Source organism: Capricornis sumatraensis, chromosome 1, assembly GCF_032405125.1.
Source record: "Capricornis sumatraensis isolate serow.1 chromosome 1, serow.2, whole genome shotgun sequence".
NCBI classification, from domain to species: domain Eukaryota; kingdom Metazoa; phylum Chordata; class Mammalia; order Artiodactyla; family Bovidae; genus Capricornis; species Capricornis sumatraensis.
In genome coordinates, this window is record NC_091069.1 from 216,652,979 (window position 1) to 216,665,741 (window position 12,763).

The window sequence follows — 12,763 nt, forward strand, 5'->3', positions numbered from 1 at the left end:
TTCCCATTCTGAATAGAATCTGAGTCAGCTGCTTCCTGTTTATTCCCACTATCAACATCTTTATTCAGAACTTAACCCTAACTCTTGTCTAGGCTACATTACTAATCTACCAACTGGTGTTCCACTTCTCGCCTTTTCACTCTATAATTATTGCTATTCAGCCCTGCCAGAGCAATGTTCCCAAATTTCAACAAAGTGCATGCCACTTCTAGTCAAAATTCTGTGATGAGTTCTTATTCAACATCTTCATGCTTTGGGGTCAATCTGCCTTTTCCAGGTTCCCATTTCTTCCCTTAACCAAGTATTTTCTACACATCTACAGCTCTGATTACATATCTCCTCTACCTGGTATACTTTCTTTTATAAAACCCTACTCCATTCTTTAAGACCTACTGTAAATTCCAATTCTTGCCTAAAGTGTTCCCTGATTCTTCCACCAAGAAGTTGAATTCATATAGCACACTCTTCCTTACACCTGCCTCCCTATATTATAACTTCTACATACGGCTCCTCACTGCCCTCCATTATACAATTCTTGGGCTTCTGTAGTATATCTTAATTATCTTTGTAACTTTCATAATGCTTTTTAAATTCTCCATATCTGTTGAAGAAAAGAGTGAATATATAATATGGGCTAAGTATTCATCTATGGGTCAAGATACTCAGAAACTGCAGCATTAGTCTTATGTAGTGTTTATTTTGGACAAATTACATAATCTCTGTGATCTAGTATTCATATATATATATGAAGGTAAAGGATTTTTAGTACATTTTTTGCTCACTTAATGGATATAAAGCACTATACTATATGCTAGAGAAGAGAGAGAACTTTCAACTTTCTGGATCATGAAATATTGTTATAGGATTAGTGTGTTTCAGATTGAACTAACGTTCAAAAATTTGCTAAAAATTTCTGTTAATTCAGAATATACAAAGGTGAATAATTTTTATTTCATATTCTACAGATGTAACACAATTATACCAGCTTCACAGTTTATTATTAAACTCAGAAGTGGCCACAGGACTGGAAAAGTTCAGTTCTTATTCCAATCCCAAAGAAGGGCAATGCCAAAGAATGTTCAAACTATTGCACAATTGCACTCATTTCATATGCTAGTGAGGTAATGCTCAAAATCCTCCAAGCTAGGCTTCAACGGTATGTGAACTGAGAACTTCCAGATGTACCAGCTGGATTTAGAAAAGGCGGAGGAACCAGAAATCAAAGGGTTAATATTTTCTAAAGAATAAGTAGAATTTCTTCCTTAAGGTTCCACAAGCACTGCCTTAGGAATGCTCCCATTATTGTCTATCATGGTTTGAGATCATTAAAACTGTCCTGTGTAAGATACAGTGTACATTAATTATTTTCTTAAAACATGAAAGCAAAATAATCCACAATTATTATAGGATTTGTGAACTTTGGGCACATACCAAATTGATTTTCTGTGCTCAGTAAAAGTCAACATAATGGTTAGGAATTTTCAGCTTCAGAAAATTAACCCTTTTAGGATACTAGTTTGGTCTACTGGTACAATATTATAATAATTGTAATAACTTAAAAAAATAAAATGAGAAATTTTGTTGCATAATTAAAAGCAATGAGCTATAACTAATATACTATAAAACTTTAGATTAATAGAAAATTAAAAGATCTTAGTCTAACATAATTTTCAATATTAATATCTCTTCTAGTCAACCAGAACATATAACTTTTATGTAGTTCTAATTATAAATATAGTCACTTAGATCAATAAACTTTAAAAAAAATTGCTTGAGAAATCTGTTAACTATAGAAGAATTCTCCCATCTTTGTCTACCAATCCTAGTTTAAGAAAAAAACAAACAATATTATAATTTTCTAAGGAATATTTTCTATGATATTCTTTTCTCTAGATACCTATAAATTCTTCCATTGAGGTTATGGAAAATGTATGTTTATAGAGAAATTAAAACTGTTAGACTTAATATCCATTATATGCATTTGAGACCCCTATTTTGTCATAATATTCACTACTTTCTTAATATTCCTGATATTTTTTTCATGCCAGGAGTTAATCAGTGTGAAAATTAAGGAAGATTTGAATGTGTTCTTAATCCTTAAGTTACATACTCTAATGCTATTCTCTTCTTGAAGTGTCTTTTTCAAAAGATATACGCACACAACTTGGACTGCTTTAAATGGTCTAGGTTGAAATAAATGTAAATATTATCTCTATTTATCCATGGAATTACCTCTCTGACATACTTGTGGAATATAATACAGCCTGACTGCAAGATCATGATTCTATTCTCAGAGTGATATTTACCCAGTTACTCATCGTAAAACAAGAGTGTTAACAACAAACCAACAAACCAGGTTTTACATGCATGGTCTTTATATCACTTTAGAAAAGCCTATGGGAGGACTTCCCTAGTGGTCCAGTGGTTAAAAATCTACGCTGCAATGCAGGGGATGCAGGTTTGATCCCTGTTTGGGGAACTAAGATCCCACAGTCTGTGGAGCAACCAAGCCCAAGTGCCCCAGAGCCTGCACTCAAAGATCTCCCCCTGCTGCAACGAACACCCAAGGCAGCAAGCCCCCTCCCCAAATGTATCTCCATGGGCTTTCTAGGTGGCATTAGTGATAAAGAACCCACCTACCAATGCAGGAGACATAAGAGAGTTGGGTTTGAACCCTCGGAAGATTCCCTGGAGGAGGGCATGGCAACCCATTCCACTATTCTTGCCTGGAGAATCCCATGGACAGAGGAGCCTGGCAGGCTGCAGTTCATGGGGTCACAAAGAGCTGAACATGACTGAAGTGACTTAGCATGCACGCACACACACATGGTTCCTGAAGAGAGAGCTGAAGTTGCAAGACGGTGGAAAAGCATGTAAAATATGATAACAAAGACTGATGTCCAAATATTCTCTTGTGCTTTTTTTTTCTTTTCTTTTTTCTTTTTAAATTTACTTTACAATATTGTATTGGTTTTGCCATACATCAGCATGAATCCACCACAGGTATACACGTGTTCCCCATCCTGAACCCCCCTCCCTCTCTTGTGCTTTCACCAAAAGTTCCACTACCTTTTGCCATCCACCTTATGTCATGAGTATTTGTAATCTGAACATGTAAACACCAGATCAGAAACACTGAGGTCTGGTGGAGTGCTCTCCAGAGTGTGGCATGAGTACTGCTAGCATCATACAAGAAAATATTAGGGGCTATATTAACAACATTTTGTATCTTACTACATACACACTTATCTTAAAGTTCCGCTTATTACTTTATAATTATTCCTCCTTGGGTCAAGCTTCCTTTTCATACAAATTGAAGCTTAAAAATTGAGTTCATTAGCTTCTGACAAGTCAGATGGAGATTTGGGATTCTCTGGTAAGTGGAAAAGTGAGGTGGAAAGCTCAGTCATTAACTAGCTGAATCACCGTACTCAAGTCAGACTTTTTTGTGCATCTATTTCTTATTTGTAAAGAGACTGTTGCTCTTCCCTGCAAGAAGTCATCTGCGGCCCCCTGTACCACCGTGGCTAAGATTAAGGTCCTGAGACCTTGGCAGCAGGGAGAAACTGCTGAAACAACGGAGGACCTCAAGGTGGCGCTGTATCAGGGGCTCGTCGCTAAAGCGATAGGTGGTGAGGCTTCCAAACTCTCCAAGACCTGAGTGAGTGAGTGAGAGCGTGAAGTCGCTCAGTCGTGTCCGACTCTTTGCGACCCCGTGGACTGTAGCCCGCCAGGGTCCTCTGTCCATGGGATTCTCCAGGCAAGAATACTGGAGTGGGTTGCCATTTCCTTCTCCAGGGGATCTTCCCAACTCAGGGATCGAACCCGGGTCTCCTAGCAAATCCACCGTCCATGTTCTCACTGTTGTTAACCAGACTCAGAAAGCGAACCTCAGGAAATTCTCTCAGGGCAAGAAGTATAAATGCCTGGGTCTGTGCCATGCACCACTGCTTCAACAAGCAGGAAGAGAACCTGGAGACCAAGAAGCAGCCCTGGAAGGAGCAGCCATACCCACCGTAGACGTGCACAGTCAAGGCCTGAGCGTATAATCGTCAATAAAACATGAATAAACTGCCAAAAATAAAGATTGTTGGCGGTGACCTCTAAGATCCTCTCTGGCACACCACCATTAGATGATATGTTCTCTGTCTAATGCACTGTAAGTATGCTAATCCCTGTAAAACAAAAGTAAGCATTGTAAGCCTTTACACAAGATGTGCTCACTTAAACTAGTCAGAGAAATTCATGGACCTGATGTGGACATTTTCGAGGTTAAAACACCCTGCTGCTGCTGCTGCTGCTGCTGCTACTACTACTACTAAGTGGCTTCAGTCGTGTCCGTCTCTGTGAGACCCCAGAGATGGCAGCCTACCAGGCTCTTCTGTCCCTGGAATTCTCCACTGGAGCGGGTTGCCATTTCCTTCTCCAATGCATGAGAGTGAATAGTGAAAGTGAAGTCGCTCAGTCATGTCTGATTCTTCGTGATCCCATGGACTGCAGCCCACCAGGCTCCTCCATCCATGGGATTTTCCAAGCAAGAGTACTAGAGTGGGGTGCCATTGCCTTTTCTGGAAACACCCTAGATTAGATCAATCCTTTGAAAGGATTGATTAGAACAATCCTTTGAAAAACTGGAGATAGACTTGATTTGGCTTAGTAACACTTTTTTTTTTGCACATGGGAGGGATTCCAGGTATCTTTAGATTCTCTCATCTACATGGTGGCCAAACAGCAGAGTTTTATGTGCCATATTTCACATATGTTAGTATCATCCTAATCTGAGAGTAAGAAGCCTGGGAATCCATGATGCAGTCAGATGAAAGATTTGAATAAAATCAGTTATAGAAGAAAAATACATGTTTATTATATGGAGAAAAGGATAGACAAATATAGCATAAGGTAAAGAGTTGCCTTTTACAAAACAGGAGGAACCTAAAGCTTTATGATTATATAAAATAGTTGGTCTGGTTTCTGGTTTTAATTTTTCACTCTGAAAATAGAAAACATGCTAACAAGATGACCATTTTCAGGGGTAATAAAATTTGAATCACAAATTAGCACTATGTGCCTCTACTAAACTGTTTTGAATTAGTTCTCTACATAATAGCTACTGAATACCAGTTAAACCCAAAACTTGACCTGGAGTACCAGAGAGCATTTAATGGGGAAAATCTCTACCAAATAATACTTTCATGGCTAGGCTCCTTGTTATCTAAAATCTTCTCCATAGTTTTAGAAATAACCCATCTTTTTCTTGAACAGGAGTTGTTGTCCTTTTGTCTTCCTGAAGATTACCTATCATTACATCTGACCTTGCTTAAAAAGAAATTAAATTAACCAATTAGATTGTGAGGTGAAATAGAGAAAATTTGGTGATGATGAAGTTTGTGAATATTTGAACTAATAAGCAGTTTGAAAATGACCAAATTAAGGACTAAAGTCCTTTCATTTGCTATTTGGAATGCTAATTTCATCTATTTAACCTATTCAATTCAACAAACAAATGAATAAACACCAACAAAACCAATATAATCTTTTGTGTGTGTGTGTGTGTGTGTGTGTGTGTGTGTGTAGAAATAGATCTGCTTGTAATAGTGCAAAAAAGTAGAAAAGATGCTAAGGGTGAAAAATTTTACCTATGATCTCTAAAAGGGCATATTCATAGAGCACATCGAAACACACAATACATAAATACAGAGATTGGGTCTCTGGAATACCAACAACTTCATTATCTGTTGCAGTTTCAAGGGCCTCTTAGAAAATGTGCCTTCACAATTCATTAGCTTGTCCAATTGTTAAAAATATCCTTAAGTATGCATTCTCAGTCTGCAGTAATAATTTGAAGTTTGTCATTCTTAATTACAGTGGGGCTCTGGACTCCAGGAAAGATAGAGACTCTGTGTGGAGCTGCCCCTGACTTCGGCTCCATCACTGCTGACTCAGTCTCCTCCTCAGAATAGCAGCCAGTCTCTGCCTGGTCTCACTGACTGAAGATGGTCGACCCCGGGGAGGATGTGGCTGGGGGACTGTGGGCAAACCTAAGCTGCTGACCCTGTTGGGCTGAGAAAAAGCTGCAGAAGTGGTGGGCTTCGACACTCCAGGCAGGCCAGGGATTTTGATTACTTTCTCAGAGTTCAGTCTTGCAAGCCTTCTCTCTCCCTGACCACTCCCAGCTGCAGCAGAGGAGGTTAGGCTGCCCAGGCTGAGGGAGCACGGTGACAGTGGCAACTGTCCGCTCAGCTTCCTGAGCTCCAGGAGTTGTTCTCTGGCTTGACTTAAAGCCTCCGTCAGTTCAAAGCGTTCTTCACACTCTCTACGCACTGTTTCCTGAAGAAAAGTGTTCTGAAATGAGAAAAAGGAAAGAAAAAGCAGCCATAGCTTTTAATAGTGGACATATGGACAGTTATTGACAATATAAATTGATAATTGAACTGGAAATCAGAGGTCTGTGTTCTCTGACAGGGACAAATGAGTCAAAAATGCAAATGGTTTGTGAAGATGGAAAGAACTTTAAGAGAATATTTGGTTCAACCCTTGCAGTTTGCAGAAGAGGAATCAAGAATCAGGGTCACTCAGATGTTAGTGGTGCTGGAACCCAGAATGCCTACTTCAGTAGGGTTTCAACTCCTCTGTGCCTGAGACAGTCTGTCCTGCACATGTGATGTCTAATAAATATCTGTAATGTCATTATGCTATTTTATAATGAAGGTACATAAGACAGTACATAAGACAGATAAAAATTGCTTAAATTAGAAAATTGAGAGAATAAAATATATCAGCTGTAGCATTTAGATAATAAAATCAGTGATTTTATGTGATGCTTTCTCAGAACTTAATACTGATGATTTGCTCTTTTGTGAGATATATATCAAAATGAAGAACAAAATCTGCTTTGAACTTCATTCAGCAATCACATATCAAGTTACTAGAAGCTATAGTGGTTGTAGTTCCTGCTCTCAAGAAGTTTGCACCATTGTAAGTTTGAGTAGAGCTGCTTCTTACATCCCCAACAGAGGTTGGAGCCAAGGGTAGAAGCAATGGGGGTTAAAGAGAGAGAAGAATTTTTTAGTAGCCAGAGCTGTCTAAGGATACTCTGAAGGGTTGAATCTCACTTGACTGGGAAGTAGTGGAGCAAATATAAACTTCAAATATGTGACTAGAGATCATTACAACTTCTTTAAATATTGAGATTCTACATTTCTAGTTGAAGAATGATAGCCATCTTTCATCTATGGAATTCATCAAAATTACTTCAAGCTCTGTGGTAAAAATTGGGTCTTGGATCTACCTAATATCCTGACATTCATGTCTGCAGGATCTCAGAAAAGAGATTGAAAAGTAAATGACTAAAAATGGTATCCAGGAACTTCTCTGCTGGTCCAGTGGTTAAGAAACTGCCTTGCAATGCAGGGGATGCAGGTTCCATCCCTGGTCAGGGAACAAAGATCCCACATGCTATAAAGCAACTAAGCCTACAGGCAGCAACTACTGAGCCTGCACACTCTGGCGCCCAGGGGCCAAAACTAGAGAGTCGGTGTGCCATAAGAAACAAATAAATATTTTTAAAAAAAGAAAGAAAATGATATCCAAATAAGTAACTACAGTTAAAGTGATCATGCTATAGGATTCTTCAGCTGAAAATGACTTTCTACCTGGTTAGCTTGTTTGTAAAGAACAGCCAAGGCATTCCCAAGGCTGACGTTCGGTGGAAAGCGTCCTCCTAAGTGCTCACTGACTAATCTGCTGTCAGTAGAACTAAAAACAAAGCATCAGGGAAAGTAGCATCTTCCTGTATTAGAGTTCCTGTGATTACAGTCAGAACTCCATTCGATTCCAAATTTGGTAATCAAAATTGAAGAATATGGAGCAATTCCAGATTAACAGTTGCACACTAATATTCTATAAAATCAGCGGCATGTCTGGGTCAAACAAACTCTCGTTATTTACATATATTAGCAGTAGACATACATGATCCACATATTCACATATTTTTTTTAAAAAATAATAGGGGTTAGTTACTCAATTTCAGTTAATTTTTTTTCTTTTTTTTAAGGAACAGGAGACCAAGGATGGTGTTTGTGGCTTTATCATCTGGTTCTCCTTAACTCTTCCTGAAATACTTGTTGAAAAGGCAGGAGAAGGAGGGCTAGAGAAGAGGTTAATAAAATGCCTTGTTAGGTGTCTTCTCATTTTCTGCTCCCAACAATTATGTTTGACCAAGAAAGACACTGAAGCCCATACTTGCTTTGTAATTTGCTGAGAGTAACCCAGCTTTGAAATGATGGGGCCCCTGCTTGCCGCTAGAGCCAGCTCCAAGCTGCTTATGCCTAAATTAAGGGTCTAATTAATTATACCAAGCAGGCAGAGGCCATTTTGTTCCAGAACAATGAAGCAATAAAAAACAGTAAGACATTGCATCTGCTTTTGTCCAACTTTTCTAAATTTAAACTTTCTTGTAAAAGGAAAAATCATCAATGCATTTTGTTCTTTGTCTACTAGTAGAGTAAGCAGGCAAAATGTATTGAGGTGGTTAGATTCATGAGGCCTTAAATAAATTAGTATAGAAATTTCCTCGAATAAGAAAGCTATGGGAAAGAGTTAATTTTATTTAAATATATAAAAGAAAAAATTATAGACGTTAACAACGTGGTCGCTAAATGGGTGACACGAATAAAAGGTGCACAACTATGGAAGGATAAAGTGATGGACGATATGACAACAAGGGCTCTCATTAAAAGGAAAAGAAAACTCAATCCATTCACAAAATTAAATTCAAATCTCAAAGGAAAGGAGTAGTACTCTGTGGAAAACATCTTCAAAGGAAGTTACTCAAAAGCCATTTCAGGCAAGGAGAAACTCCACTGAAGGAGAAAACGAAAAGATGGAGTGAACCCAAAGATGTCCCGGTAACAAGCACAGTGGGAGCAAAGTACCTGCCAACTCCAGACTGAATTTTGGAAGTGCTGCTGACCACCTTGGTCTGGGGCCCACTGCTCTGGAACTCATCCTTCTTTGGGGCTATTTGCTTCCAGAACAAAGGACAAATTCTCTTTCTTTTATTATTCCCCAAATTGAGAGAACCTCTAAACTGAGAATAGGATCCAAAGATAGGTCTACAATTTTGTCTTTGTTGTAAACACTAAGAAATCTCAGATGAATCTCACAATATCTGTATCTCCTCTGACACTTAATATTACCCACCTTCTTTAACATTTGGATTATAACTCAATTTTGTAGTTCAGGTGTTAGAATTTATTCAGTTGTGGCATAAATAAATGAAATAGAACACATCAAGTTTGGGGGACTGCTGTTTCAGAGTTGGAGTGTATGTGACAGGGCATGACAGGAGCACACACGGATGTGGCCAGAGTCAGTGAGATACTTTAGTGGAAAGTTCCATATGTGAAAAAGAATCATTACTTGTGGGTAGACGGAATTGCTGATGTTTTTGTCAGGTTAGGTTGTTGTGGAATTTTAATATGTATTTTCATTGAACAACATGGGAAAATATCTAAGATGGAACATGTTCAGCAAGACTGAAAATCATGGGCAAATACAAGAATAATCAGTGAAGCTACAGCATTCTAAAAGTTTTAGGTAAAAGCATCTTTGGCCATATTTTAATATGGCAAAATAGTGTTATCACTGGATTGCAACTAAACTGTAAGTCAAAATGGAAAAGAAGGCATGAGTCAGATGAAGAGGGGCAGTGGGTTTTCCAGGCAGAGTGGGCAGTGATGCAAATGCCCGGCAGTGAGAGAGCGAGAGGCACATCTTGGGAAGATACATGGCTTAGTATGACTCCAGGGCAGAGTGCAGAGAACTGGAGAGACCAGGACTGAGGCAGCGAGAGCAAGCAGGATCAGATCAAGGATGATTTTGACAACCTGCTAATAGTAGAGTTTTAACTCAATTCTGAGGGCCATATGCAGTCTTGAAAGATTTATTTAAGCAGGGGCTGGCATGGTCAAATTTACAATAAAGGAAGATCCTTTTGCCAGTTCTGTAGAAAGTAGCCTTGAGTGGGGAGGGATAGGAAGAAGGAAGGACAGGAGGTCAATTTTCATGCGGCAGGTTCATATCCCAAGTGCCCCTTGGTTGGGATGGTCGAGGAGAAGGGGAGCTAGCATTCCTGAGTCCTTAACCCATGCCAATTGGGTGAGAACATTATCTATAGATATGCCTACAATATTTTCAGATGATGGCCACGCTGCACAGACTTAAAATATGGCTTAATTGCACTCCTACTGGGAAAATAAATGTCAAAATGAAAATATAAATTAGCTCACCATCTGTATGAAATTTCTAGTATTAAAAAAAATGGTCAATTTCCCCCACTCTTTGTAATGTAAGAATGGTTTATTTTTATGTTTGTTTTCTTTTTTATCCTTAGAGACAGCTGGATTGCTTTCAATTCCAAACACAGTGGAAGAAGCAAGGCAAGGCTTTGCTGGATAACTTGATCATTCTGAAGGTGAGAATTCCATTTGTGATGGCAGTCCACTGTATTTGGCATAATTTTGGGGGAACATGCCAGGAAAGCAAGTTCTCAGTGAAGAAGCAGCACAGATGGGTGTCTTTGTTCATGCTTTATACCCAGTGAGGTCTGAACCAGTCATGCAGTGATCAGATTACAGTTTCCACCAACCCAAACTAGATCTCTCCCAGGGTGAGCGGGTGGCTGGCCAACTGGGTGGGGAGCTGAGGTGAAAGGAGACTCTGTGGAAAAGGTGTGGAAACCAGAAAGATGAGTGGGTGTTAGCAAAGGATGTGCCCAACCTTCCATTTAAGACTTCTGTTCAACTAATCTGATCAGGCAAAACACTGCAGTGGAAATGGCCTTTTGGTAAGGCAGGGAGGAGAATCTGAATAAATTTCCAGGAAAGAAGCAAAATGGATGTTAGGCGGGTTGTTCTTAAAATTGTTTTCTATGCTTGCAAACATAATGGACACTGTGAAATAACCATGGCAGACATACTAAAACAGAAGAGACGGAGGGCGATAGTCCCTTGAACTGATAGCCTTCAAGAGCAGATTTTAGAATGGAGAGGAAGAGGCCATGAAGACATAGTGTTCAGGATTTACTTTCTATGTCAGTAAGCTAATTTTAGTTGAGAGTTAATTAACATTAATTAGATACAACAAAAACAGTTTCTCCATATTTTTCTCATTCTGTCAAATTTTTGGCATCCATACTCCATACCAGGGCTGACTCTCCAACACGTGAAAGACAGTTTTGCCTGGATCTCCCTCTCCATGACTGGAGACCCTTGGTCTGAGGCCCCTACCCCTCAGAACAGTCCCTCTCCACCCACCACCCCATCTGCCCCTGTTCCTGTGAAGCTGGAAGGCAGAGAGCCTCCATTTACCCCTTTACTCTTTGGAAGACACTTCAGTGTTCTCTTTATTAGGTTCAGAGAACTACTCACTTTTTAATTGACTCACTGATTTCTCATAAATGGAGTTACCAGAGAAACATGTGCCATTTTTCTCTATATCAAATAAATATACAAACAAATGCATATCCTAAAACTAGGCATATTCTTCTTTCAGAAAAGCTATTTATGTTTTCAAATGTATGTATTCCTAAAATTTAATCTTAGAGTTTACATAAATCCATCCTTACCAGATATGTTAGTAACATTTCCTAAATAAATAGGCCTTCTTCTTCTTCTTTTTTTTTTTTTAAATAGGCTTTACATTTGGAGTTTCCCTGGTGGCTCAGATGGTAAAGAATCTGCCTGCAATGCAGGAGACCTGGGTTTGATCCCTGGGTTGGCAAGATCCCCTGGAGGAGGGCATGGCAACCCATACCAGTATTCTTGCCTGGAGAATTTCATGGGCAGAGGAGCCTGGCAGGCTACAGTCCATGGTATCTCAAAAGAGTTGGACATGACTGAGCGACTTTCACTTTCACTTTACATTTGGAAAATATTGACAACACCAAAAATTTTAAAACTCAGGGGCTTCCCTGGTGGCTCAGTGGTAAAAAACCCACCTGCCAATGCAGGAGACGTGGGTTCAATCCCTGGGTTAGGAAGATGCCCTGGAGAAGGAAATGGCAACGTAGTCCAGTATTCTTGTCTGGGAAATCCCATGGATAGAGGAACCTGGTGGGCTACAGTCTATGGGGTCTCAAAAGAGTTGGACATGACTTAGCAATTAAACAAAGCAACAACAAATGGAGAGGCTACCCTGGATCTGCAGGAGCATATGCATCTTATTAACTTTCAACAATTCAAAACTGAATTTCAAAACCTATCTGAAATCAAAATTCTTGTACAGGAGATTATGAGTCTAAGTTGCAGGCTCCCTTCTTTAGACACTTTCATTCCTTAGAGTCCTTGCCCTGGGTGACCTCATTTAGTTCCAAGGCTTAGGATGTGTGGATGTCTCTGAAATCAGTATCTCTCCTCAGTCTTCCCTTGAACATATTGTCCATTCAACACCTCCATTTGGATATCTAACAGATATGTTAAGGTTGACACGTCCCAAATCAAATTTTTGATATTCCTCCCAATTGTATTCCTTAACTAGTGTTTTCCATCTTAGTAATGGCACTTTCATTCACTCAGTTGTTGAGACACCAAACTTTGGCATTATCTTTGGCCCCTCTTACCCTTCTTCATCATCCCACCCATCAGCAACTTCTGTTACCTCCACCTAGGAAATATATACCAAATATATACCAAATCTGGCCAATTGTCACCTCCTTTATGATGATGACCAACAATGCTTTTCTGGACCTTTTCAAGGACCTTGT

The 12,763-nt window shown here is 39.3% G+C and overlaps 1 protein-coding gene across 1 annotated transcript in view; it reads right to left on the minus strand.

Annotated features, from left to right (window-relative positions):
* Window positions 1-5,928: 5,928 nt before the first annotated feature.
* The window catches only part of LEKR1 (leucine, glutamate and lysine rich 1), a 224,946-nt gene continuing 218,111 nt past the window's right edge, over window positions 5,929-12,763 (minus strand). The window contains exon 12 of the mRNA XM_068988656.1: window positions 5,929-6,342. Coding sequence (XP_068844757.1) covers window positions 5,929-6,342 — 414 coding nt within the window. The remainder of the gene's footprint in view (window positions 6,343-12,763) is intronic.